This window comes from Cloeon dipterum, chromosome 4, assembly GCF_949628265.1.
Source record: "Cloeon dipterum chromosome 4, ieCloDipt1.1, whole genome shotgun sequence".
Lineage (NCBI taxonomy): Eukaryota > Metazoa > Arthropoda > Insecta > Ephemeroptera > Baetidae > Cloeon > Cloeon dipterum.
Window position 1 is genome coordinate 4990787 of NC_088789.1, and position 27921 is coordinate 5018707.

Genomic DNA, 27921 nt, shown 5'->3' on the forward strand with positions numbered 1-27921 from the left:
TCATTAATCAGAGGGAAATTAAAGTTCATATTTTATTTGTCATGTTAAAACTCACGGCCATTGCAAATTCTATCAAAGGTCAGCCAAGCATTCAAGCTTGTTGAACTAAGACCTATAAAGGCCAGAGTGTAATTAAAATACACGCGCACGTTAAGTTTAATGTGCAGCACCCCATGAAATTGTAAGCAGCCGGCGTAGGCAACGAGCGGTTCGCTCCAGTCAAGTGCTGGTGCACCGAAATGAATTTTTAAACCGCGCCTCATTAGCTCGAATTCATGAATAACCGAGTGAAATCCAGCACGCTAAATGGGTCTGAGCGAGCCGGAATGCGCATTATAGCATCCAGAAGCAATCCCACGCGATGCTCATTGAAGTTTATTCCTGTCGGCGCATAAAAACAAATATAGTCCGTCGGCGTGCGTCACAATTTATGCCCGCGTCGAGAGGCAGGCGTTTAAGTGGGTAAACACGCTTGTTTGGAGCTAGCCTTGCAAACACCTGTGCGCGTACCGAGTTCCTGCGTTGCATTTGTCCCGTTGCCCCAATTTCTTGCTAATTAGTGCCCCAAATTATAAATGGCTTTTGGCAAGGCGCTTAATTAATTCTCTGCTGATTTGAAATGTTCGCAGGTGAAGCAGCAAGAGGCAGAGCGAGATCTGTCAGACACCAGACCTCTCTCGGACTCGTCCAGCTACGAGGACCAGCTTTCTGTCAGACTGAGGGACGCAAAACTCTCGCCTAGAGCACAGGTACTTACTTGATTCATCAGAAAAACCAACAAACTAATGCTTACAATTCTTCTATGAGCAAAATTTAAAAAAAATTGAATTTTTAATTTCAAATATTAGATGATTTTACATTATATCAAACTTTACTTAATCCATTTAATCTGAAAGGATATTTCTCTCTATTAATTTCAAATCTTAATTTTAACTTTGTATCGCTAAAAATTTGCCAACAATTTATACTCTGCTTTTTAAAATGTTGACATTTGGCCAACATGTATGTTGCTGTCCATTTTTGAACAAGGATGCATGACTAATCGATTCACTATTTCCTTCCAGCAACGTCCTCTGACCCGATACCTGCCAATCCGAAGTGAGGCCTTGGACCTGAAAGCGCACATTGAGAGTGCCGGACATCAGGTCGAGCTCTGCAATCATGTTGTTCTTGACAACATCTCTTGCCGTGGCTATCTGCACAAAATGGGATCCAAGTTCCGAACCTGGCAACGCCGGTGGTTTGTCTTCGACCGCACCAAGCGCTGCTTCACCTACTACTCGGACCGCAACGAAAAGAAAGCCAGGGGTGGCGCGTATTTCCAGGTCAGAAAATATTATTAAACTGTAAACGTTTGGAAATTGAGTTTGACTGCATAAATTAAAAATTGCTTCTGCAGTGCTCAATTGAAATTTAGAAATCATGTTCCTTGTTTATGCTACAAGGAAACAAATCAATTTGGTAGAAGTACAATTTTGTTTTAAAATGTAGAAAATGAAGTTAAAATTTCTCAAATTTGTCTCAATTACTGAGAGACTTAACATTTTAGTTATGCTGCTAATTTTCCTGTAAATTGCAAGAATCATTTTATTTAAAAAATTGATTTGATTTGCAGACAAATAGCTTGAATAAAGTAAACGAATATATCTTACAGTTTCTTATTCACTGTTCCAAGAATTGTGTGAAAATTAAACTTCAGTCTTACTCTAAATAGTAAGCGTTAATCCCCATATTTATTTGTTTCAATGCTCAATAAGGAGAGAGAGAGAGAGAGAGAGAGATCCAAAATTGTTAGAAAAATCATAAAATGTCTACGCTAAATTTATAACTAAGCTTAATACCCCTTTTTGTCTTGAGAGCGTCTGGATAGTGATCTAGTTCTCTTTGTAAACGTTTTACTATGTAATTAAACTAGATTTTACCCTATCTTTAAACTCTGTGCTTATTTTAGACTCATGGCATTCATTCGTTGCATTTACTTTGTTCTAAAAGTATTTTTGGTGTTAATTTTTGTGATTTGTCTTTCAGGCTATTGAGGAAGTTTATGTGGACCACCTAAACTCTGTGAAGAGTCCTCATCCTGGGCTGACATTCTGTGTAAAATGCTCAGAGCGCACGTACCACCTGATGGCGCCGAGTGCAGAGGCGATGCGCATTTGGATAGACGTGATCTTCACCGGTGCCGAGGGCTACCAAGAGTTTGGCCCGAGTTAAATTCCTCTCCTCCTCTGCAATCATTTGGTTCGAAACACAGTGACTGTTGCTAGTTTTTCTAAGAAAAGACTGTTGCGCTGCAAACAAATGCGAGTGCTAGTTAAGACGTGAAAGAAAAATTTATAAAAAATGCCAATCTCAGGGTAAATGGTAAAATGAAATAAGAGAAAGATGCTCATCCCTGCAGTGCTGCTTTTTGCCGTGTTTTGTAATAATGAATTGGTGCAGCGTTTATATTGTCTTGCTGGGCCACCTCCGAGACTACTTCTTAGGTACAAACGATGATAATCTCAAAAAAATCTTGAACGGTGGCATATCTCGAATCTAAGTTGTTGAAAAAAGCTTGTTGCTCAATTTTCGAGCTGGATTAAAATGGAAGGGGCTGTTTGTTGGAGGAACAGCCAATTTAGCAGGGTTCGGAAAAGCGCTGACGCATGATTTTTCATTTTTCATTTTAGCGTCTGGCTTGCGGCGCTGTATTAAATGTTGTAACTTGTTTTAACTTTGCCCTGTCGTTACACAAGATTTTAGGTTACCTGATTCGTTTGCGTTTGGTTCGCCACAGTCAGAAAGTTGAGGCCCCGAACCCTGCAACCTGTCATATCAGCGCTCATATTCACTCAGCACACAATCACTATTGCCATGTATGGCAACTAGGCTAAATTATTCGGAGTTGTAAACACTTAGCTGTGTAAAAAATATTACTCACTGCCAGACATCTTAAGCTGGCAGGCTTTGAATCGAAATGTCCTACAACCAAAGTTAAAAACGAATCAAGTTGGAAAAATATTGTAATTTAAAGTACTACGAAGGCATTTAACCAGTTTGCGTGTGGGCTGCATTTTCAATGCATGCAGGATACAATCTTGGTGGTATTAGATTTTCGGATTTTGTGAGAAAATAAAATTATGTCAGAAATGTGCTACATACACATACGTTTTCATGCTACATTTAATTAATGAAATAATCATTGCAAAGAAAGAATACCAACCAACAACTGACAACATAGAACAATAGATACAATAAATATCATTATCGCATAACATTATTGTATAATCAACCTGTGCAGCCATGTATGAGATGTGCCTTTGTACATATACATTTAACTATGTATCAATAATTACAGGAACAATAATAGCTACAACCACAATTATTCGAAACTCAAATTTGTCTTTCATTACCTTAACACTTAACTTTTAATGGGCTAGGCTCAGTCGCAACGTGGAGCGCACAATATTTATTTTGACCTTCTCAGAAGAAAGACGAGTAAAGAAGACATTAATTCAAAACGGAAGTTTTTTCAAGGATAGCAAAAGAAATTCATAAATCATACTAGGATCATCATATCACCAAAAGGTTTTAGAAAAAATATTTCATTTAATATCATATGCAAGGAGACTGCTTAGAGAACTGCAAAACACAAATAAGGAATTTAAATAAAAAATAATCAAGTAAAAATCTCAACGTTCATCACAGGTATACATTTTTTTAAATATTCCCTCATCTTGAAGAAATCTTGCAGTAAATCTTAGCGCTGCTAAGTGAGATACCAAAATAAATTTAATTATGTTATAACAATAGCAAAATAAGTAAAAAGTAAACCCGCAGGAAATTTGAAGAAAGTAAACTTTCTCTAGCTTCGGTGTAGATTATGATGAAGGAATTATAAGTGCGATTTAAAAGAAAGAATCAGTAATGTCACATGTTCGCTTACTAGCCAGCTCGGCTACTCAGGCCTCATTGGCGCAGTACTTTTCGCAATTTTCTTGGGAAACTAAATTCACGCTGCAGGAATTTAAGAGCCACTGGTAGTATATAAAAATGGTAAAAATGATCGATTGAGCATGATCTAAAGGGGAACCAAGAAACGAAATTTAGTAGAACCATGCCACTCGCCCTCCGTGGCGGAGCGCCATGAGATTTTCACTACTGAAAATTAATTTTAAATAGTCAAAATTAGGAAAACACTCATGCAGTAAATTAGTTGAAAAAATAAAGAAGCATCATAGGTCAAACCGCGTAGAGTAGAGCTATTTGTAGCTTTTTCATTGAGAAATATTTTCAAGTTGAATAGGTCATTTAATTCGTAAAAATTAGTTTTAATATTGAAAAAAATCGGCATCCTCGTGTTTTCAAAAAGTCGGATTTTTATTTCCTCTCGACCAGGTCAACTTGAAATTTTTGCTGTATATCACTAATTTCTGTAATTTTTTTGTCGACAACATGCATTCCTCGAGTGAAGAATTCTTTAGAATGTTTAAAAATTGTTTTGAAATTAGTATCATATGCGTATTGTAATTTCTCTTCAATTGACATGCAAATTTATTTTCAAGCGCATAGCATAGAAATCTCTAAATGTAATTAAGAGATGAAAACCAGGAAGACAATTTCATTAAGCTCACTCTTCATTTATAGCTCGAGGCTGTGTCTTAACATTATATATAGTAAACAGTCTTTACTTTAATTGAATGCAAAGTTAATGCGCATTTCAATTTTGCAACAGCAGCTCGCGCGTAACGGTGGGTAAATTATTTATATTGTTATTTAACATCGGCATCTCATCCTCGTCGGCACGCGTGCGATCCGTTTTCAGCGCGGCGCTGAGAGAAAGTCGCGCGCTGCTTTTCACTCTTACTCTCGACGACCGTGTCACTCGCTCGGCACTCAAGGCGAACTCGGAGCAGGCGAAACGATGTCTCGATCTCAATGCGAAAGAGCTCAGTGTGTTTTTGGGTTGAGATCTAGTTTCACTCGGCCATCAATGCCGTGAACTTGATTTTGAGCGAGAGCAGGGTCAAGGCTGCCGCTGCCGCAGCCGGCGGAAATGGAAAGTGAAATCTCTCCTACTCGTGTCGTAATGGCGTGAAATGATGTAAAAATAAAAAAAACATTGGATATTTTGTCTGATTATATTTTATTTTAGGTACAAAAAATGACTATGGCTCCCCAGGCGAATGGAGAACGCTCGCTTTCAAACAAATATGCATAATAATTGCACTTCACAGTGAGTTGGTAATTGCTGAACCGCAATTAAGCATTATGTACACTCGAAATGACCCACTTTTTGGATCTCGTCGTGCCGATCATGCGGGCAAATTTGAAATTTCTTTAACGAAACTATATTCAATTTGAACAACACACACACAATATATAAATTATGAAAATACATTTCGGTACGTAAAATACTCTTCATTTTACAGAAGGTGACTAGACCAGCTAGGAACCTCAAATCAATCAGTCACTCTCAAAGGTGTGAATTTAGTCTCTAAAAATTTTTGAGGAGGCTCAGAACCTCCTTTTGGCATCAGTTCTGGCAACGTGGCTCTCAATCCAGTCAAGGTATTTGGCCACCCTGGTGTACAGTCCAGGCAGCTTGGCGAGGGCGCAACCGATGCCCGCCGACACAACTCCTACCACGGTGATCCTCTCGCTGTCACCAATCATCAGGGGACCGCCACTATCAGCCTAAAATTGACGTCAACCAATTAATTTAATCTAATTTTGGTTTTGCTTAACGTAATAGAGTTTTGGTCAATACTTGGGCTACATTAATCAATAAAAAGCAATAGTTTCAAATTAGTACAAAATACACAAATTGTTTTCCCAAAAAGCAGCACAGCCAAAGCATTTAATTGTTTTAATATTTTAAGAATATATTCTAATTTAGACACAACACCTACTTACCCTGCAAGTGTCCCTGCCTCCATTCTCGTATCCAGCACACATTTGCGATGGCAAAATCTTGACCTTCTTGCCCTGCGACTGGTACCACTCGAGACACTGTTTATTCTCCAAAATCTCCAGCTCGACCTGCTTGGCGCAATTAAATCAATCCACCTGATTTTGGCTATTGTCGCGCTCCATACCTTGTGTAAGATGTTGGCTCTACCACCCTTGGATGAGTCTTCGCTGAGCCAGCCCCAGCCTGCGGCCACGGCCTTGGCGCCGCTCAGGTCGTCCGCCAGGCGACCGCTGCTGGCCGGCAAACAGGCCGGCCAGACGGACCTCGGCGCCCACTGCACGTCCTCAGTCAGACGCAATAGAGCTACATCATGCACGTAACGCTGACATTGGAACTCGGGGTGCAGCTCTGATGTGTCCACCGAGTACTCGATCGACTGCGGCGTCTCAGGCTGCGTCAGGTCGTGCTCGCCGACAGCCACTCTGATGTAGTTTAAAGGAAGTTTCACGGTGCCACTGAGGAACAGAGATTTAAATTTTAAACGAGAGCTCATCTACGACGTTTTGTATTTTTTGGGCACATGACTCTAATGATATTTGTCTTAAATAAGCATAGCAACGACAATGTGCATGCAATTGCAATAATAATTGTAGGTGTTATTTAAATTCTTTCATAATTATTTAATTCGATCAGCATTTTTTACCATTTCCTTATTAGGTGATTCTGGGTTAAATTTTTCTTTCTCAATATAAAATATTTAATTTCTCGACACAAATACCTAGTTAAAATTGAGCTATAAACTTGAAGAATCGTACACTTTATTTGTGACCAATTTATAATTGGAAACACTATGCAGATAAAAATATGTTTAATTATTAACCATGGTAATGCGTGTCAAAATAGTAAACGAAATATTTAAAAGCATAAAACCTTGAAAAAATATTTAATAATTATTATTTAGACTAAATTTTGTAATGTTCTTTGTTGGTGCCACTGTTTTTTCTTGTACGTATTCAAATTTTTAATTTGAGGAACAAATCAAAAGTATAAAAAAACTACATACCTGCAGAGACAGTGGGCGGCGGTGAGGACCCATCGCTTATTGATGAGGGTGCCGCCACAGAAGTGCCCGCCGCGCCTCTTGATCGACACGAGCCACGGGAACTCGCCGGGTTTTGCCTTTTCGCCGCCGACGATCCTGGAGGTGGCGCCCCGAAGTCCACAGGGCACGTCGGCCACTAGTGATTGATTGCGGTCAGACACACACTTTTCGCCCACTCAGAGTGCTCGAGTTTGTTCGCTCGAGGGGGAGAAAAAAGGCAGCGATCAACAAAAGTTTAAAAGAGACTCTTGTCAATGCAACTCAAGGAATAGCAAATTGAGATTGACTGCATTCTTCTATGTGCAGAGCAGTTGTTCAAATTAAATTTAATCGCAATGCAACCTCATGTTAAAGAAAAAAAAAACAGGATGTTAAGTCAGGTCGGAAACTTTGAATGACAACAAACTCACGGTTGACAGGCGTGAAAGCGAGCGAGACACCGCTGAAGAAGGCGATGGCCAAAATGCACGGTCCGGTGTCAACGTACAGCATTGTGAATCGGATGATATAATCCCAATGAAGTCGTGAGAGTGGAGGAGCGGTGCTCGTGGAACGACCTGGCGTCAACTAATGATAAGTCACCCGCGGCGCTCAACCTATTTAACCGACGACCTCTCAAGGCTGACCCCTCCACGCCGCACACGCCCCCAAGATCTCCGGCCCCTGAGCACTGCTGGGACGGTCGCAATTGAAAATACTGCACCCTGCATGATTAAAATATTTACTTACGTTCCAATGAATAATATTTATTCTTTTTTTGAGTCGCTCTTTGATTGGCAAAATATATTTTAGTGATAAAAAATCCAAATCCAGAATTACATTCTATTTAAAACTTATGTAAATTAAAATGAAAGTTCAATTTTAAAGATTCTGAAGTTCATCTAATTTAAATAAAGTTGGAATGCTGCTGGCGCAAGTCATGGCCCCACAAAAAGAATCAACGCAGTGCTATAAAACGTGGTGCGAGAGCATTCAGCAGCCCACTGACCTACATAATTCACTTTCATTTGATGCTCACCGCGTGTGCCGCATGTGTGTCGCGTGGGTTCACAACAAACACGCGGCGCGAAACCGGCGACTCGTCGATAGCTTCGGATCAAGAAGCTATTAATTAAAGTGGTCGAATCATTCGCCCCAATGAAAGCAGGCGAGAGTTACGATGATTCACCGGCCAGTCTGATAAAAGCCTAAGGTGCACTTTGCTGACGAACGACCTGAAACTGGAACCAGTCTGCCGGAGAAATTGCATAATAGCCGAATTGCAAATTGACATTCCGAGCTTTCACCACATTACTCCACTACCTGCTCTGCGAGTTCAGTGTTTTAACTACTTAGTTTGCATATACTAAAAGTACACTTAAGTCACAAATTACATGCCATCTAAATTTTATTCAACAACAGAGAAACCAGTCTTGACTTACATTCTGGATTGAAAGCTGTTTTAAAATGAGAGAGCCGTTTATTTTGTTAGTAGTCAAACTAAAACTCAAAATAATAAACTGTCTTTCTGTGTATGGTTTAAATTAATGATGGAAAAATTTTATTGTCTTATGGTTGAAGCTAATTTCACTTGTGATTTTGGTTCAGTTGTAGCCTCATAAACGAGTTTGACATTGAACCCCGTATCCATATTAGGAGCACTCTAATCTTTTGTTTGTTTTCTTCAATTAGCTTTCACTCTTTGCCGACGCTGAAAGCTTAATTTGCGAGCCAATGCCATTGCTTACAGATCATATACCGCTCACGTGCGAACAAATTATTTTCTTTTTGTATGAGGTACAATTAGCACCAGCTAATTTTCTCTAACCGACCCTGTAAGGCGCCATAAATTTGTCATTAAAATAAAAACTAGACTCGCAAGACATGACAGGTGCGTGTGACTTTTTCAGGAAGTGCGATCAAAATCTGCAAAATAATTCCAATACCGCCATGTGTGTAAATTAGTTGTTCCCGACGTGGCCTTCCGACGAGCCATTGATCCTGCTTTTAACCGTTTGTAATGAAACAATTAAACTTTCATGAGGCAACCTTGGTGTCTCGTTGCATCAGGTGACTCATCTTTAGCGAATCCAGTTACATAACGCTGATACTCATTGACTTGTCATCTCTGCAAAATTGCAAAACTTTAAAGGTTGTTTACAAACATGATCAGTGAACGAGGAAAAGCGCAGTTAAATGTGCCAAAACTCTTGTATTTATGGACAGATATAGTCCAGCATGTTAATTACAGGTTTTCCATAACTGGGCTATGTAAAATAAAAATAAAATCATTTGGGCTCAATTAAACGGGAATTTCTCCCCTTATCTGAATCAAGGTCTATTTAGTCATTTAAGAGATAAATTTTTATCTTGGTCACGTTACATAATCGAACAGGAAAGGAATATCAAATATTGGCCTTGACAATGCTCTGCAGCTATCGGTCGAGAGCCTCAACCTTGTCACCAAACTCGTCCTTTTGAAGAGAAATCACAAACGCGTGCCGTCGCCGTTCGGTGATTAATTCACTTCCGAAAACGATTTGACAGCCCCTATATGATTGTGTCGAGCAGGAAGACCGATAAGAATGGGGATTTTTACAATCAAGCGACTCATTGACTCACCGCTTCTTTGTTTTGAATCGAATTGCGAGTCTTCTATTCTTCATTAACTTTCTTTATAGACAAGTAATTTTTTTTAAATGAGTAATTGATTGAGATCTTCGCATAGATTTTTATTTTTCCTATTTTAGTAAGATGTTATGTTTATTTTTTTACTATAACCTCTGCTCACCACTTCCTAATGTGCCCACCGGGTCCTAATAACATTGCCGAGCGAATGACATGGGACCCAAGTGTCCGTAGAGGAGCTTTGGCCTTCTTTTTGTTTCACCGATAGACACGCCAGACATATATGTCCTGAGCTTTGTGGAAAGGTGACAAACCAGTTATTTGCAAGTCGGCGCCAGTGCACCTCCATAAAATTATTTAAATCCAGCCGTCTATCCCAAAATGCCAAATTAAAATAAAAAAAAAATGCTGAATAATTATTTATAATCAGGAAGTACCCAGTAATTTAAAATATTCTGATTTCTGTATTTTTTTATGGAAAATAATATCGGCGCGCAACTGATTGATTTTATGTGATTTTTTTAATGTTAATGTATCTGAAATATTATATATTCATGAAATAAGGTGAATTACAGAAGGCAAAACTAGTAGAGCTCAATAATAGCTTTACAAATAATATCCGGTATTTCAATTCAACATGAATTTTTAATGTCTCAAGTGAAAGTTAGTTTGAAAAGCTGGTCTTGTGGCAGATTTGTTTCAAGATCACGTTCGACAGGTGCTACATGTGTCGTGCCTTGTTATCGCCGATCAGACGAGTGAAATAAATAATAATTATGTCACGCGTGCTGAAATGAATGGGGCAAGGCGTGTGTTGCACCACTGCTCTCAAAGTCAAGGCCGTCGGCAGGAAACTCGCAAGCTGTCAACATCATCGCGGGCATGCTGGTTCCTCCATGACGAGCTGCAGACAAAAAGCCTGAGGAAAGCTATGATGGGTGTGGAAAAAAACAACAAAACCTAGGTCGACGAAATTTTTCCTCTTTGGAAAGATCGTGTGGCGAGTTGAAGTGCCGACATTGGCCCTAGTTCTCTTGCCGCTATTATCGACTGCAGCCACGAGTGTGTTGAACTTGGGCGGTGCGGGCATAAGGATGCAGCCTCGCATCCTAATGCGCAGCATTATTCATTGTTTCACGCGCGCGCCTATAGCCATTGTTGATTGATTGTTAGCCTTGTGCGGCCACCCAGCCGAGGGTTATCACACTCGTCGGCGCGACGATCCCCCGGAATCTTGCGAAATTTCCCTTTGCCCGTCAAACGAAACTGCTTGGATTTACCGTTTTCAACATTTATTCTCTCTCGAGTTTAAAATTTCGCACAAATTATCAACATTAACTATAGTGATTGTTTTACATTTTATTTTACTATAATACGCATAATACAAATATTTGCTTTCATCTATATTAATTCCGTCCAGGTTGGTTGAAATATTGACAACAATTGAATAAATTTCAGCTGCATCACTGAATTAATCCACTCTGGACGATACAACAAAATTTTGCCTTTTGTGGCGACTAGTAAAACTTTTCTTAACATTTTTCCAAGGACGTAATATGTCGCACGTTTCATAAAAATGGATAAAAATCAACTCGATATCCCTCAAACAACTCAATGAAATGCTATAAAAATAAATTAGCATTTCATCATCGCGTTTTCAATTTTCAATTAATTTTTGCACATTTTATTCAAGTTACAAAATCAAATATACTCACAATCAGCATTGGTCGCATTTCACCTGCATCTTGCCGCGTGAGAGGAATGACACATTTTTTCCATTTAACCGAGCAAGCAAGAGAGTTCTGTAGACAAAAATACATTTTCAGGCGCGAGGCCGAGCCGGTGGCGTTGCTCGATTTTACTCTTCATTCTCAGCCCTGGAGAGGAAGTAGACCTGCATCGGCTCCGCGCGGCCTTTCATGGGCACCAGACCTCGCGGCTCGAAGTGCAGTCCTGGGTCGGCGTTGTCGGGTTGCATCAGCACTCTGCAAACGATAAGTCATGCACGGAATGAAAAATGAATTTTTGCTTTTCTCTTGATGCGCACGAAGGAAAACAATTGCACGTTTACAAATTATAGGGTTTTGCTGGAGGGCAGGAAAGGAGACGAATGCGCGCAGCATGTGACTTTCTCGAGCATATGTTAGGGAAGCCGTAACAATGGCCAAGGGGCTACTTCCACTGTGTGTGTATGTATTTTTTCGCGTCATAGAGGACGAAGCCCCAAAAGAGTTTTATAATCCGAGGGCCAATTCGCGCCAGTCCCCATTCAGAATGGTCGAGAGCATCATCGAAGTGTTTTTCGACACTGTGTTTGCTGACCTTGAAAGGGATGGCCTGGCCAAAAGGTAAATTGTTTCTTCTAAATCATCGGTATAAAATTTTCTTTAGTTATATTTGAAAATTTCGTAACTATTGGTACATCTAAACCACCTAATTTTTGCTTTTATTTCTTTACGTCTAAGAAAATTGAGCGCTAACTGTTAGCTATAATGTGTAATTTCTTGAAAAATATTTTTTACTTTTTTTATCACGTTTATACAGCTCAAGGTGATACTACGTGTTGTGCAGAAGCATAATCACAATAGAAAATTCTACCAAAGTTCAATATGTGAAATAAATTAAAATCAATAAAAAAATTTCAGATATAAACGCCGGTGCATCGCCGACTACCTGAGTACAATTATAAGCGCAAGCGAGGGCAGCAAATGCGAGGACAACTGCGCTCTGGCGGTGACGTCAGCCGTCAGGGTGCACTCGATCGCCAAGGCGGACAACGGCCAAATTTGCCCGCTAGGCAAGCACCACAACGTACTTTACGTGGCGGCAAAGCTCAGTTTCGACTGGCGACTCTCCGACAGCCAAGTCATCGCCGCCATGCTCAAACAGATTTTCGATTGCGAGAAAACCTTCGAGAGGATCGTCATTGCAGCCATTTTAGGGCCTTTGGTCACCAGGCTACTATCTGGCTGGCAAGCTGACTACCAGGACGAACAGGAGAGCCTCAAGTAAGAACGCATTATTTTACTCGAAATGCAATTTTCTCTTTTTTCTCTCTTGCTGATTACAGCTTCGAAACCATTCCTGAAATACGAGCTATCTGGCCCATATAATTGATTTATTCAAAGATTTTTGCTGAAACGTACACAATTTCATGCCAACTTATCTGATGGCTAAGAGTAAAATTAATGGTTTTGTTTATGAGCACTGTGGCTTGCAAATTTAAAAAATATCATGAATATCTTTTATTTTTGATGAATAAAAATATAGCAATTGAGCATAAACTAATTTTACATTAATATAAAAAAAATCTTTTAATACCTTTATACTTTATAGCGCATTAGACTACTACCTACAGCACGCCACAACTGAACGTCAGACCTACAAAATCTCAGGTTGCAACCTCCGCATGGTAGACGTGCCGATGCCCGCTTACCACGATGCCCTTCCGGCTCACCTGGCGTGCGTGATGGACCGGCCGACGGCCCTTTTGCTCCTCCTGAGACACGGAGCCCGCTTGGGCCCTGGCGAGCACGGCGTCTGGACCCAGGGCGCCTCGCCGGTTGCCCTTGTGCAGCAACTCTTGCGGCTGCACGAAATTATGCAGAGTGGAGGATCGGTGCCCAGTGCCGCGATAGACTGCCTACGGCTCATCATGAGGTGATTTCCCCCCAAAATTTATGAATGATTATTTCTATTGTTTTTAAGGGCCCTGCCGCACGCTGCTCTGGGCGACGAGCGGCTCAGGGAAACTGCGGAAATCGTGCTGCCAAAAACGAGATGGGCGGAACCACCTGAGCTGAAGCACATCGCCAGGTGTGCCGTCAGGAGGGAACTGGGCAGGGGGTGGAGCTTGCCCGACGGAATAGAGAAACTCAATGTTCCATCCACTCTGAAGCCTTACTTGGATCTCATGGAAGACTGAATTTTATAAGCTTCCGCGATTTGCAAAAAAAAAATGTATTCTAATTTAATGAGATGCCACAACTAGTCATACGCAAGAGACACGAATTTTAAAATTATAGAGCAATAAATTGATCAACAAACTCCATTTCTGGTTTTCTCTTACATGTAGGCGTCTTCAGAGACGTTGATCCTGCCAGGTTCACCGGTGGTCTCTGTCCTACTGGTCAGATTGACTGTGTTGCCGAAGAGGCAATAGCGGGGCATGCGATGGCCGATCACGCCTGTCACCACTTCACCAGAATGAAGACCGATCGTAATCCTCTAAAAAATTAGATTTAATGTTTTAAAATATTTCTTGTGATTCTAACATAAACATATAATTTGACATTAGTTTGCAATTGATTCAATATTTTTTCCTAAATCATAGGGATTATTTTAAATCATTTTAAATCTTGAATTTTTTTCTGCTCACCACTGGTTTGCCGTCAACCTGAACGCCTTTGATGATGTCCATCATGTCCAACGCCAGACGGGCCATGCACCGAGCGTGTGACGCGCAAGGCTCGGGCAGTCCGCTCACCGCCATGTATTTGTCGCCCACTGTCTCAACCTAAGCAACGCAAAAGTTGCAACCTGGCATTAAAATAAAATCTAAAATTACCTTGTAAATATTTGGATTCTGACTTGAGTCAGTGAGGCTGTCAAAGAAGGTATAAATTCTGTTCAGCATATCAACGATTTGCATGGCTCCCTGGGCATCCGAGTGTGCTGCACAATAGGCTCCGAATCCGACGATTCCCGAAAAGAGCAAGGTCACGCAATCGTACCTGCGAGCGGGCACTGGCCTGTTGTGGCGTAGTTCGCTGGCCACTGATATCGGCAGAACGGAATACAGCAATCTACAGCAGAATGTTAATACAACGATTCAGCTTTCCTACAATATGATATTTAATTAAAAAATAATTTATGAGAATCGAATGAAAAACTTTAATTTATAAGTATTTAAGGGATCAAATGAAGCAAAATAATAAGTGTAAGTGAAGTTAAATTTAATGAATTTAGCTATTGAAACTCTATTCATGGAAAATTCACAAATTTCTGTCACTTCATGTATATCTCTATCACTCCTTAAAAATTTGTTAATTACATTGGGTAAAGAGTTAATTACTACTCGGGCGTTCAGATTAACGGAACTGCGCTCAAAAATCCGATAAATACCCCACCTCTTAATAACCAAACCAATATTTTCAATTTAAACAGTTTAAATGGTCTGGCCACGAAGTATGAGGACCATAAAAATTTAATTTCAAACTTCATCCGAATGTGGCGGCGAAGTTAACTTTTACTGACCCCTCATTTGGTCACTTAATTGCCTCAATTCCTTTATTATCTTTCCCTACTACCATCTGCCATGAAAGAATGTAAGAAATACGGAAGTTTGACTGAGAAGTGTGATTTTTCCATAGCTGCAGCTCTTTTTACTTTCTCTAGTAATAAAATGTGATCTGCCGCGTGAACTTTAATAATTTTCATATCCTAAGAGCTATGCAACCTGCTAGTTTCTAGTGTGCCACAGGTTGCATTTTGCTCGCTTGCTCGCTGAGTTTTTGAAACAAGCAGCTGCGTAATGGCAATGAGCTTAGCTTGCCGGTTCACATGAAAACGCGGTACATGAGATGCGTACCCGTCTGTCTTCTGCTTCTCGCCGTCCAGCTCGCGGTAAGTCGACTGCAGCTTGTCGGTGAGAATCTCCAGATTGCGCGTCAGTTTATACTCGGCCTCAAACTGTTCGCTCAACAGCACCAGATCTCTGGTAGCGTCGTGCAGCGGGATGTCGCTGATATAGAGACCGCGTCTGAAAACACTCGGTGCTGGTTAAACACTCTGACCCCAAAAGCCCAGTTGTTGTTTTGTTTACTTTGTGAGGTCGTCGATGTTCATCACGCTCGGGTAGCACAAGAAAATCACCGACTCTGACTCCGGAATGTACAGCATTTGACCCTAGCAAATCAATTTGATCAGTATAGTAGTTTAAAGAGGGGAGTTCTAAATACTTTCAGGCGTAGGGAATTAAACTCGGGCTCTTCGTTTGCGGCCATTCCGCGCTCATAGGCTCCTGGTCTGGTCCGTAAAACGTAAACTGTGTTGATATGAGAGAGGATGTTCTCAAAGGTCAGGTCCAAATGTGGTCTTACCTGAAATTTATGAAATTCATCCCAAATGATATCTGGTTAATGCATGGATATTTTTACCATTTCCAAAACATCTGCCAGTTGGCAGCTTTGAGCCAATTTGGGGATCACTCGAGCTACGCTGTAGCCAGTTTGCACTACTTTCAGGTTCTGGTCGAACATTATGTGGAATGGGAAAACGCTGCAGAAAGTAGCAGGGCTAACCTTTGGCTCTGGAAATTAATTTTGGTCACATTAAATTAATTGTAATTCCTTCGGTAATTCCAATGATATATTTTTTCATCACAACGCATGCTTTCAAATCTCTGGTGAATAGTTAGCAGTTTTACCCAAGGAAAGCGAGTGGGTCAGCTCGGCAAGCTCGGGTCTAGTCTGCCTTCCAGCGCCAACGGACTTTTCTGAGATCAGGAACTTGATGTGGTCGCTGTGCTCCGTCTTTCCCTCCAGGATGGTCACTTCTACTTCGGTATCATGCAGTTTCTTCGCCACCTCCTTAACGATCCCGATCACAATATGCTCCAAGCCTGGACGGTCGGAGTAATAGTGCAAAACCAGTTGACCGTCCTCCTCCTCAGTGCACCTGAAGGACGGTGCCCTCATGCCAGGGTAAAGGGTGCCCAGGTGGTCATGGAGGGCGTCAAGATTCTGGACAATTAAATCACGTTTTTAACATATAACAAAAACACCATGGTATTTAAAATCACGAAATACTAAAAATTGTAATTTTGTAGTTCAGGATCGTTACTAAATGATTAGAAGCTTGACTGTATTTAAAAGCAGTTCTCACTCCGATATTTATAAGTAGCGTAAAATAGCTAATAATAAATCTGATAAATATTAAGAAAAATTAGGTCTGTGAATTAAAAAATGATAATTTATACGAATTTTTATTTCATTTTCCTGATATATTCTGAAAATTATTGTATACCTGAAGGAAATCTCGTGGTGTGGCACCGAGCACCTGTAGGATTTTATCGTACCCTGAGTCCTGACAAAACTCGAAGAACATTTTCCCAAACAACTCGAGGATAGTGTCCGCTGGAATCTCTGAGCGGGTTAAAAATCATTTATTTTTAAGCATAGTAGTAAATCAATTAATCGACTGCTGCCTCACGTAATAGATTTACGGCCGCCCCGATCAAGTTGTAAGTGACGGCATCGTCATAGATCTGCCTGACCAGGAACTGGCCCTCGATCGTCACGTCTGCATCCTTCCTGCGGATCGAGCCAATTAGATAAGTGGTGGTAGCCAATTTGCTGGACTCACTTGATTTGCTCCCAGGTCTCCTCTCCGAACGTCTTGATGACAAGCAATTCGAGCGCGTAGTTTACAAAGCCGTACTGCAATATAATACACGCGCGCAAGAAAAGTCATTAGAAAAAGGCTTCGAGTGGATGAAAGCCACGCTGTTTGCAAAGGGCACACATGAAAATTCGAGATAAAAGCCGTCCCTGTGGCGTTGCTTTTTTATTAACCCGAGTGGCAGAGAGGCAATTATTTTTTTCCTCAGCTGCTTCCCAGGCAAATATTTACCCCCGGTAGTGCACATGCGGGTGAAAGAGGAAACTTTGGCCACGTAATGATAAATAATCACAATTCCCCAACACGGCCGAAATTCACCAGCGTAAAAACAAACGCGGAAAATTCCGCCGATGTTTATTTTGCCTCGGCGGCAGAGCGGACTTACCATGGTGAGAGCAGGTTCCTCTCCGAACACCGACTGAGCACCACCAGGCTCATCGATCTGGAGGCTCGCTACGCGCTGGCGCCACTCGACCCTTGTTGCTAGCGACACACCGGAGCAGAGAGGGAAGAAGGGTTTGTCGGCTGCCTGCCCGCGCCAAGGTTGATGCTTCTTTGCAGCGAGACTCCTTTTTGGAAAAGCACGCTTGGCACACAAAGGGCCGGGCGACTCCTCGCTTGTCAACTACGTACATTCGATCGGATGGCCTACGTGCGTCTCCAGTCAACCGAGAATTTATCCGCTTGTAATAAGAACGTGCACTCGTGATTAAAATTGTTGGTCCCAGAGGGCCGATTTCGCTTATCTTTTCGTCTGGAAGGTTGTCTTCATAAATAAATGGTTGGGGAATAGATGCCATGATGCAATTCACAAGGATTTAAAAATAGGCAACCTGCACATCATTGGTGGCGCGCGGGTTGCTGGCTCAGAACACTCCAGGCTGAAACGAGCATCTAATAAAACTGTAACCAACAGTCGAACAAGTACACTGTACAAACTTTTGCATTTTTAAAAAACTTTGAGGAGGTATTTTATTCATGCATGTAATGTTTTAATTTATTCTTGGTGTTCTAGAGAAAGGGCTTCAGGCATTAAAAATTATATTTTTTGCATCAAGGATATATCCAGATTATTGATTTTTCGTATTTTTCATGAAAAATGTAGTGCTCTTACATTACGGAGCCAATGTTAGCTATAGATAAAATCAGAACATTAAAAATAAAATACGTTTATGGAATTAAATTCAAACCAACTGTAAGAAACATCGACACAAAGGCTCTACTCTGCTTGGATCTTAACTATGATGGGTGGCTAAATGAGATACATTATTTTACTCATGATATTAATAAACAGTGGCTGTTTCAGCCCCCTTTCCATTATTAGTACTTAACCAGCAAAATAATAATAAAAAAACACACAAAATTAACTACACAGGAGATATAGCTCCTCACAGAAAAAAGCCATATTGTGATAATTTTTTCTTAAGTTCGAAGAATTACTGATCACTGCTCCTGTATGTATTCTGTTAAGCAAAAGAGACTTAAATGCAGTTGAAAACTCCATGGTAAAATTTAATTTGTTACTTACTTTATTTTAAAATACCTAAAAATTAGTCGAGGAAATTTTCAAATTGGTAAAATCCAAATTAATATTTCTCCACGCTTGGGAAATAAGTTTTTCCTCCATTTTTCATTTTCTGTGTTCGCTCTAATTAAAATCACAACGCTTGATCATTTTCTGCCTCCCTTAATTCATTAGCTAAGCTTGTGCCTTGTTAGCTCCAAAAAAGTCAACTTCCAACCAAACTTTCTTTCGTGCAATCAAGGAGCGGAGACGATGGCGTCTGTTCCCAAACAAGGCTTCAAAGAGTAACTTGCCAGGCTGCAATTAGGTGGAAAGCAGCAGAGTGAACGCGTAAATCGCTGCCACGGGTGGGCATATTTGCAAGTATGATTGCTGCAGAAATTACCGGGCCGCGCGCACAGCAACGTTGGGAATCAATCAGGCGGTGGAAGCCAGTCAATAGAAACCGTTTATTCAGTAACTTTTCAGTTGACGAACGAGAGCTCATTTTTATATTCAGAGGGGCGCGTGGAGGACTCATCAGAAAATTTAATTTCCTGCGTGCAAAATGGCACCGGCACGTAAAATGAGAGTTGCGAAAGGGCGTAACACAAACAATTCCGGCTTTTTTAATCTGCAAAAGCTGGGGGACACCGATTGAAAATCTAAAAATATAACGTTCATATCGATAAAAGAGATGTGCAGAGGCTAAAATCAGAGAATTATTATTCGGGGCGTTATTTTAGAAAATGAAAGTGTGAGCTGAAAAGAGAAACGTAATTCGATGGGATTAACTTCCTTTGAATTTTGATATTTCTGTTTTTTTTTTCTAACAAAAGGAACAGATGTTCCGAATCGGTGCTTCGACTATAACAGCCGCATTGTATGAATTGAGAGGATTCGCACAAAATCCGTTTCCGTTGGAAGCGTTTTGATTGCTTCTCCCATTATGGAAAAATCACCGGCTGCGCGGGATGATCTTTTTTCTCGCTTTCGCACTCTGAATATTTCATAATGCAGCGAGCTTATTGAATCAGCTCAAATGAGAGAGCCCCCCTGGCATGGCTAACGGGCCAAGCCGCAATTTCCGTAGAATAGCAGCGTAATTAAGCTGCGAAAAGCTGGCTGCGAATTAATAATGATGTGTGCTCCTCTTGGCCGGCGTGTGTAATTAATAAAGAGTGCGGCCGCGCTCGCGCGCCTGTGTGTTTGTTATTTTATGGCTCGGATAGTAATAACACGATGATGATGGAACATGAAATCAAATATTGACTCTGCAAGTCGCTCTCTCTCTCTCTCTCTCTCTCTCTCTCTCTCTCTCTCTCTCTCTCTCTCTCTCTCTCTCTCTCTCTCTCTCCTGCCTCGACTTCCCTCTAGCCAAACGATGCAGAGGGAACCCGAGGCCTAATTTAATTGTCGGCCTGTTTGCCTTGCATTATTGCATTGTGCGAATGGAGTATGAGGAATTTATAGGGAGAGACAACGGCGGGCAAATATTATTTTTACTGACTTGCGTGACATCCATATAATTCCTTTGTCTATATTTGTGAATACTGTAAAAGTTTGTTTTACTGGGGGAATTAAGCACTTAACAATGCTGTTGGCACGTAGACACACGTTGGACTTAAAAAAGATTTGCTCTAAAATAGCATTTAAACACAAGTTCATTAATACATATATGTTTTCTTTTTCTTTGATTATATGAATTGGTTAAACACAATAACTGTTGAGATTTAGCCACCGTATTTGTTCGGTTAAATTCGCCTTTGTAGCTAACGTGCAAATTTATTTTATTTGCATTTAATGAATTTCATTAGTTGATGAATGGTTTTAAAGTGGATCAATTAAAAAATATACAAGTGTATCTTTGGCCAGAATCAAAGCGTTATTGTTTGATATTAAGATTTAACAAAACTTACTGATTGTGTTTACAATAATTATTAAAACTCAGATTGATGGCAATATCCTCGAAAATACCGAAAATATGCATTGCATGTTGTATGTCCTATTTCAATTTCTCTTGACGAGAACTTCAACGTGCTTTATGCCTTATTTTGACGGGAAACTACTTCTTATTTCAAGGAGTGCTCATGTTTCAAGTAGCACACAAACCTTGAAGCCTCTTTATTAAAAGTTATGTGCTTATAAGAATTAAATTTTAGCCGTTTAGAAATTCCAAAGAATTAGGTCATGCATTGGTAACAAAATGATTTTTCTGGGCATATAGCAGCATCATTCTCTGTGATCTATTTTAGGAATGATAAAGAATAGAATTATTTTCGAAAAACCTGACACTTGCACCCATTCATCTATTTAACAGCCTTTAACCCAATCTGTTTTTTTCCACAAACAATGAGTTAACCGCTTCTCATGAAATGGATGGATATGATTTTCTCTTAGTTATCAGAAAACCAGATCTCATTAACTACTCTCAACTTTGACACAGAAAATACAATATGTGCTGTAAGTGATGGGAATTTAATATAGCTCGATTACACATTGTTGACAGCAGACGTCTAAAAACAGGCTTTTGAAAGTTTTCAATTAATTAAAATCAGCAGCGATCAAAGGAAATCGCAGTGCTCACGAACGAAATGAGTCAACGTGTGTGGGTGGATCCAATTTCATTTTCTAGAGAAAAGGTGAGCGCGTGCTTACAAACGGCAGATTTAAAAGCGTTCGCTCCTCTCTGCCAGATTCGCCCGAGAGCGACAAAGGCGTCTAATGAGGCGTCTTTGTGCGTGAGATTAAATCAAGTGTCACCCACTCACGAAGATGCAATTTCCCAGAAGAGGGGTGCCCACGAGCGCCCAAGACGAGTTCAAGATCCTCTCTGCCGGCAAGCATCAGTTTCTCTTCGGTGCACAGAAATTCGGAAGAGATTTTGTAAGAAATATGCAGGATTCTGGTTCAGTAAGCCGCGAACAAAATGATTGGCAGGAGGGCAAAATTATTCCCCCCTGAGTTTGAAAACTCATTTCGGGTTTGACAGACTTGCAGAAATCGGATATTTCTCGCAACTCTGATTCCAAGCTTGGACCCAAATAAATTTAAACGCTCGATGCGATGTGTGAAAGTTGGTCTCCCACGTGTGGAACAAAGTTTCTTTGCCAACCTACTGAATAAGTCGTGCACGCTAGAGATGACAAAAGACTTCTCGAATAAAGTTGTAAAAGGCAGCCGTCGATCTAGTGACGAGCCAGAGAAAGAACAATAAATTTCTCCCTTTGAGAGAGATATGGCCTATCATTACATCCATAAATCGAGAAATATGCAAACGATACGTCTCTTCGATCAACTTCGTAGTGCCGGAGAAAAAAATCTCGCAATTTATGGCGCGTCTTTTTTCAAGAGCTCGGCAAAAAAACTTTTTAATGGGGACTCCGAAGATTCAGCACCCTTGTAATTGGTGCCAAATATAGAGTGTGCGGCTGGCTGCCGGAGGGAAGTCGCGCAAGTGTGCTTAATGATTAATGCAAAAAGAAGCCAGCCAGCCCGCCTCATAGTCAGTCGCCCGTGACAGCCTTGCGAAATAAATGCACGCTGACGGAATACACGCAGGCTTCGATCAGGAATGCGTCCCTTTGATGAAAACCAGAGGGAGACGACTAATTTAGGGGTATAAACCTCTGCTAAGTCTGCTGTCGTGAGACTGATTGACGTGCTGGAGGATTAAAACTTCATCCTTGGGAACATTCAGCTGCTTCAGATATTCACTCCTCAGAATATTATGTAAACTAGATAAATTTCAGGTTCTGTAACTAGAAAGGAACGATAGGAAAGGAAATTTATTTCAAACTCCGGAATTCTATCACATTTTTCATGCCTTCAAACAAAAATTTAATCCAACGCCCTTCCAGAAAATTTATTGCGTCGTTCAAAGTTGGTTGGAATGCGCCCCCGCAATTCGCTTTATCTCTCAATACACATAAATAATTCGAATGCTTCTGTCTAGAGTGATTTATCGCGAGAAGTCGGATGTAGGGCGCGAGTGGGACAGCCAGAAGCAGTCGACTCCTCCTTATTGGGCTGCGGAGCACACAACGATTTGGGAAAATGATGAATCTGTCGGGGCGTGCATGGGGCCGCGTTCGCCACCAGCGAGTAATTTTTCGACACCGCCCGACCACACTGCAGCAACGAAAATGTATTTCAAACCGAATAAGCGAGATCAAAAGGGTTGAAAAGTTGCTCTCAAATGGCAGCAGTTGTTGTTCCAGATGATGAATTATTGTGCTTGGCGTTTTTTTACGACTTTCGCCTCTTCCTTTGTGTCTCTCTCTCCGTGGCGGTGAGATCAGAGGCGAGCAACTAAAATTTACGCCAACCACAAATTCCGAATGACCTCGATGACACAAAGTGGCCAGAGAAAGTTTTCCTGGAAATAAATGGACTCGTATATTATACACCGGCCGCACCATTAAATTTTACAGCTCGGAAAATGCCAGTGAGTGCGCGTGGCCAAAGTTTTCTGATTTAATGCTAGCCGCGCACAAGTCAACCTTCATGCTCCCGGACTATTTTGCGAAAATGGCCGGCAAATTTTCTGCACATATGAGCGTTGGCGTGATAAATGATAATTTTATACGGCCGCTCATGCGACTATTGAGACCGGCGAACGTGTGCGAGACAAACGTTTCAGTCTCTAGAATTGGGAAACCGTAAATTGCCTTCATAAATATGGATATTGTTGGCTTTCATTCTAAAAGTAAACATCAAGGTTGACGTTCTGCCTTTGTTTAATTTTATAAAACGCTCACATGAACAAGTTTAATTGTATAGAGATGATAAAATCTAGCAGTATGGGCAGTTTAGCCTGGCAGAAATAGAACATCTTATTTTTTACTAAAAACACTGGCTGCAATAAAAAATTATTACTCTCACTAAACGTTTTTTTTTTACCAATTAATGATAATTTAATGAACTTTTGCGCTGAGCTGTTTGATTGATTTTTCTTCGATTTTCCTTTTATTCTAATCAAGGATAAACATTAATCGAAAACCGTTTAAAATTTCGCCTTCATAGCAGAATTTTGCGGTTCACGCAAGACGCCCCATTTGAGTGGAAGCGTGTACGTGTTCGGCGACGATGCGAAAGCGATTAATGAAATTCCGAAGAGGCCTTAATCCTCTCGCGCCGTGCCACACAGTCTCTCATCGTTGCCGTGGAGGCTGGAAGACTTATCGACGGCACAGCCAGCCCACTAGCTCGAGCAGAATTCTACAAATTTAATAGCTACGACTATGTACTCGCCTCGCAGTGATAATCCATAATACTCCGCACCAACTTTCGCTATAAATATTAATCCGCGCATTTGAACAAAGGCACCAGGCTCATGCCCTGCGGAATTCCCATCTCCAATATTAATGTGCAAAATGAGTGAGAAAATTTTCCGTTCTATTCTACCTCTTGAGAAATGAATATTCATTTTATAGTTTTAAATTTTTACCCTATGAAAAGAGTAATTTGAATTTTGTTGCATTCTTGATAGGAAAATTAATAACAAAACTGGATGAATTATTAAAAACTCTTGAAATCGACGATGATGAAGTCTTGCAATTAATTTTCCTATACCTTTTTCTATTGTAATTTTATCTAAAGAATTCTTGACTTGTACATGATAGCTGAATTCCATTAATGTAAATTCCGGTAATTTTATTCCTCGGAGAAGCACTGCGGCAGCTTGCTGACTGAGATATCTAGTTGAGCGTGCTGTGCAGTCCTCATTGATTCGATGTTAAGCAGCATATAATTACAATTTTGCTGTTCAGGGTCATGCAGAGCGATATCTTCTCCCCGCTGAGAGTACTGTGTGCGCCGTGCCAGCGGGTGGTGCGCCGCAGAGTGCAAAACAAGTATGCAAATACCTCTTTGCGCCGGGCCATGGTGCCGTGTGACTTGCTGCTGAGGCCGCTAGCCGCCTTTATTACGAGAATATTTTCCTAGACGCCTGCAGGGTGAATACCAAAACCAACTTGGGCACAGAGGCGAGAATTGCGAGAGTTGATTGCTCCCTCGCCGTCGAAAATGCCAAAAGTGCGTTCGCCTGGCGAAAACCAGACCAGAATTTGCGGGTGCGCGAGCGTCAGAGAACGCACATACGCCGCAGCCAGGCTTTCATCGCAAATATTTGACGCCACTTGCAAAGCCCTGCGGATTAAAATGGATTGATTTACTCTTTGGCCCGTGCCCCGGCATTTGCATACTTGGCCTTTATCTGCTTCTACATCAACTTTGCCAAAGGTAGAAGGGCTGCGTCATATAAACAAGCTCAACTGGACGCAAAATTACTGGCCAAAGTTCATACTTGCAAATTGCACAAAATGGTTTCAGCCCACTGAACTAAATGCAAAGGTTGATGAAACTTAGTTAAAATACATCAGGAGAATGCGCGATGTTAATTTTTGATCAACAACTTTTAGAGGTTACGCTTGGGATTTGTGCTGGGAATAACTTGAGCGTTTTTAGCACACATTATTAAAACAGTAGAATTTTTGAACAAATTTTCATATATTTTTTTCAATATTATTTGCGGCAGTTCTGTGCATTTACAGAAGTGACGGGCAATTAAATTTCTAGATTAATTGATGTAATTTATTGTTTTTTTTTTATTTTCTGTGGCTAAAGATCACAGCCTGCATTTTTGATAACATTTGATTGTTATAATCAGTTTCCATCTCTAAAAAAGTTTTTCGAATGCGTTAGAACTAAAAAATGCTATTCAAAGAATCATAAAGTATGCAGAACATAAAACTATAGAATAATTTGTAATTGAGATTTAACATTGACGAAATGCTTTTCACATTTATGCTTCTTTTTGTTCGTATTTTGTTGATTCAAACTGCTATGTTCCAAGATTATCAGACCAATAAGATTTTTTAATTGTATTTCGTTTTAAGTTCATTTTAAAGCTCTTAATTCTCAGCAAAACTAATTACTTGATGCTAATATCTTAATTTAAACTGAAAACTGTTTTTTTAGCATGATTTAACGAGCGTGGAAACTTTTTAAATATGCTGAGCTGAAAATTCCAAGTACTGGTCGTTCTCTCAAGTAGAAACAATGAAATTTTTGGGTGTCGAATTTGAAGCGGTGAGCAAATAATCGTATTAATGCAGCAGAGAATTTGGTTCCCTCGCATATGAATTTGAATGTTTACTTGATTGCATCACATCTTGAGCAATGAAACTCCAGCTGTGGGGGGCAACGAGTTCTCGCTCTCCACGCGAAATTGTTTCACAAACGCCCTCACTCGGCGTGCGTAATGAGAGGGATAATTTAACTTTGTAATGAATGCTCGGCTCGGTCGCTCTCGTCATTCATTTTTACCCCATCCGCAGTGTGGGCTTAGTCTGCACTTCAGAAGTTTGCACTGTTGGTTGTTTGCTGAGCTCGTATGTGGGTCGATAAGCCACACAGAGCGAGAGGAGGAAAGAAAGAAAGGAAGGGTGCTCCGGTGGATAGAGTGGATAGAGAGACGGACGGACAGCCCGTCAAAAGTCGGGTGACAGCTCAGAATTCTGCTTGCCTGCATAACTTGCACTGCATACGTCGCGCAAAATGGATTTGGGCTGCTGCGCTTCTTTTGTTGCTCCGGTGATGAATGACAGTTGTGGCCCGGAAGCGCCGCAGTCGGCCGAAAACCTTTTTCCGTGCGTCTGCTTTCACGTTTTCACACGTTAGCCTGCTGTCTTTTCACTGGAAAATAAAGGCAGAATTTTATTGAGCTTTTTCTGCCGCAACGGGAAACAAATTTTCAAAATAATTTAATTTAACAGTGTGTTGCAGTGGAAATTCACTTTATCGAAAGGCTTGGGGGATAACACTCTCGTCGTGAAAGTTTACTGAGCAGAATAGGACGCCAACGCAGCCAGGGGCCTAATCTCGTTTCGCGGAAACAGGGGAACCTTTCAGAATTCTTCCAATTTCGCAAGGCAGAAAGAAAAGGCGCCCAAAGTGAGTTATCGTTGTTCATTTACCCTCGCTGCCGATTCAGTGAGAACACAGAGCATCTGCGTTAATTGGGCAAGCGGGCATCTGATATACCATTTCGACTTCACTCAAAACGACTGTGGTTAATTTCCGACAATATTAGGTTACGGTGGCTTGTGTGGAAACATGTTAAAGTTCAATTTATGCATAAATTGTTGAAAAATTGCTTAGTTTAATTTCACTGGTGGTGACTGACGTATTTAAAAAATGCATGCCTATTCAGCTCTTTAAAACCGCTGAAATCGACCCTGAGTTTTTCGTCACCCCCGTTACGGTCAACCAAAATTGGAAGGGAGCTTGTTTTTGCTGATAGACACATGTTTACGAGACACGATTTTCTCTGCCTGATTTTTAAAAATGTGAGTCTACAATTTCCTAGACTTTGATTGGAAGTATTTAACTCTGTCTCAAGCCATCAACGCAAAAACGAGCAGATAACGTTGATCTCCATATATGTGTTTTCTGTTGTATACATTTGTGTCTAATAAATATTTAATTCATTCAATTTAATTTAATGTACTCTTCTTGAAATGAATGTTGAAGTATTTTTTTAAGAATTGAGATTAAATACCGTTTGATTTGAAAATTTTTGCCAGATGATTAAATATTTGCTTTAAATCACCAGAATTTTAGAGAAGAATTTAAAAAACACAACCGCTATAAAACTCTTTTTGAAAAAGTGCTCGTTACGAAACCAATACGCTCTTACAAAGGGCCTGATTTGATTGAATTCCTTTGGCAGATGAACAGCTTCCACCGCACAAAGAAAATATTTCAATAAAAATTCCCCGTTTTGCTTTGCCTTGCCATCGAAACCCTTACGTTTCCCCCCAGCGGCGAAATGTGGCAGATTCGAGGAAAATCGCTCTCACTCAGGCGAGTTCTGTATTGGATTCCGGTGGAGGCCGCGGGTGCTGCCTACACCAGTATTGGTGAAGCAGCCATCAATTGAATAGCAAAGTAGAAAATCGGTCCAAGCTCTCGTGCAATTTTGGTGCTCTCAAACTGTTTGGCCCATTAAGAGTTGGGCAGAGCAATTTATCCTCGGTCCCTCCCCCGCGCAGCGAATTTCCTTCCTGTTCGATAAAAAGGATTTGGCTGCACTTTCTCGCGAAGGTAACGAGACCGATTTAATTTAATGACGGCCTGCATGCCTCCTTTTATGGTATCCGCGCGTCCGCCCTCGTCATTCTAATGAAACAGATAAAACATTTATGACGGTGGTTTTTACGCCAAGTTTATAATGAAACAGGCTTGAGGCCTATCGACTTTTCCCTGGGACGACAAATGCATTCATCTATATGAGCGTGTCGTTTTCTGTCCCTCTTGACTTGTTTCGGACGGAAATCTTCGCACCGTTTTTATTACACCGATAAAAGCAAAGTGAGACGGACTTTTCGAAAGTGGGAGCCATAATCA

At 40.8% G+C, this 27921-nt stretch overlaps 4 protein-coding genes across 8 annotated transcripts in view; 2 read left to right on the plus strand and 2 right to left on the minus strand.

The window, feature by feature from the left end:
* LOC135944693 (pleckstrin homology-like domain family B member 1) overlaps nt 1–3380 on the plus strand; it is a 41159-nt gene extending 37779 nt beyond the window's left edge. For all 5 annotated transcript variants that reach the window (XM_065491817.1, XM_065491820.1, XM_065491819.1 and 2 more), the window contains 3 exons: nt 630–749; nt 1065–1325; nt 2029–3380. In XM_065491817.1, the coding sequence (XP_065347889.1) occupies nt 630–749; nt 1065–1325; nt 2029–2214 (567 nt within the window). In that variant the 3' untranslated portion in view covers nt 2215–3380. The remainder of the gene's footprint in view (nt 1–629; nt 750–1064; nt 1326–2028) is intronic.
* A 1737-nt stretch (nt 3381–5117) lies between these two features.
* On the minus strand, nt 5118–7653 carry LOC135943988 (proclotting enzyme-like). The gene is made up of 6 exons (XM_065490660.1): nt 7611–7653; nt 7409–7555; nt 6960–7134; nt 6081–6411; nt 5899–6024; nt 5118–5679 (listed from the first exon to the last, which is right to left on the minus strand). Exons 2-6 carry the CDS (start codon nt 7488–7490, stop codon nt 5500–5502), a joined length of 894 nt encoding a protein of 297 aa, XP_065346732.1. The 5' UTR covers nt 7491–7555; nt 7611–7653; the 3' UTR covers nt 5118–5499.
* Nucleotides 7654–10880: 3227 nt separating this feature from the next.
* On the minus strand, nt 10881–17479 carry Gycbeta100B (guanylate cyclase soluble subunit beta-1-like). Its single transcript, XM_065489710.1, has 13 exons — nt 17392–17479; nt 16971–17044; nt 16818–16918; nt 16632–16750; nt 16033–16348; nt 15764–15915; nt 15566–15706; nt 15430–15512; nt 15196–15366; nt 14173–14410; nt 13984–14121; nt 13675–13832; nt 10881–11590 (listed from the first exon to the last, which is right to left on the minus strand). Exons 1-13 carry the CDS (start codon nt 17392–17394, stop codon nt 11464–11466), a joined length of 1821 nt encoding a protein of 606 aa, XP_065345782.1. The 5' UTR covers nt 17395–17479; the 3' UTR covers nt 10881–11463.
* Nucleotides 11751–13656, plus strand: stops (SOCS domain-containing protein stops). Its single transcript, XM_065489711.1, has 4 exons — nt 11751–11953; nt 12251–12613; nt 12942–13265; nt 13314–13656. Exons 1-4 carry the CDS (start codon nt 11766–11768, stop codon nt 13528–13530), a joined length of 1092 nt encoding a protein of 363 aa, XP_065345783.1. The 5' UTR covers nt 11751–11765; the 3' UTR covers nt 13531–13656.
* Nucleotides 17480–27921: the final 10442 nt, after the last annotated feature.

Excerpts from the sequence above, each read along its gene's own strand:
- LOC135943988 (XM_065490660.1), bottom strand. The coding sequence starts at position 7,490 with ATGCTGTACGTTGACACCGGACCGTGCATTTTGGCCATCGCCTTCTTC. Across the intron at positions 7,135-7,408 it reads CGCTTTCACGCCTGTCAACC|TGGCCGACGTGCCCTGTGGA; the intron begins GTGAGTTTGTTG and ends ATCAATCACTAG. Across the intron at positions 6,412-6,959 it reads GCCGCCCACTGTCTCTGCAG|TGGCACCGTGAAACTTCCTT; the intron begins GTATGTAGTTTT and ends TCTGTTCCTCAG.
- stops (XM_065489711.1), top strand. The coding sequence starts at position 11,766 with ATGGCCAAGGGGCTACTTCCACTGTGTGTGTATGTATTTTTTCGCGTC. Across the intron at positions 11,954-12,250 it reads AGGGATGGCCTGGCCAAAAG|ATATAAACGCCGGTGCATCG; the intron begins GTAAATTGTTTC and ends AAAAAATTTCAG. Across the intron at positions 12,614-12,941 it reads GACGAACAGGAGAGCCTCAA|CGCATTAGACTACTACCTAC; the intron begins GTAAGAACGCAT and ends TATACTTTATAG.
- Gycbeta100B (XM_065489710.1), bottom strand. Across the intron at positions 15,916-16,032 it reads GACCCACTCGCTTTCCTTGG|AGCCAAAGGTTAGCCCTGCT; the intron begins GTAAAACTGCTA and ends ATTAATTTCCAG. Across the intron at positions 15,707-15,763 it reads TGGCAGATGTTTTGGAAATG|GTAAGACCACATTTGGACCT; the intron begins GTAAAAATATCC and ends CATAAATTTCAG.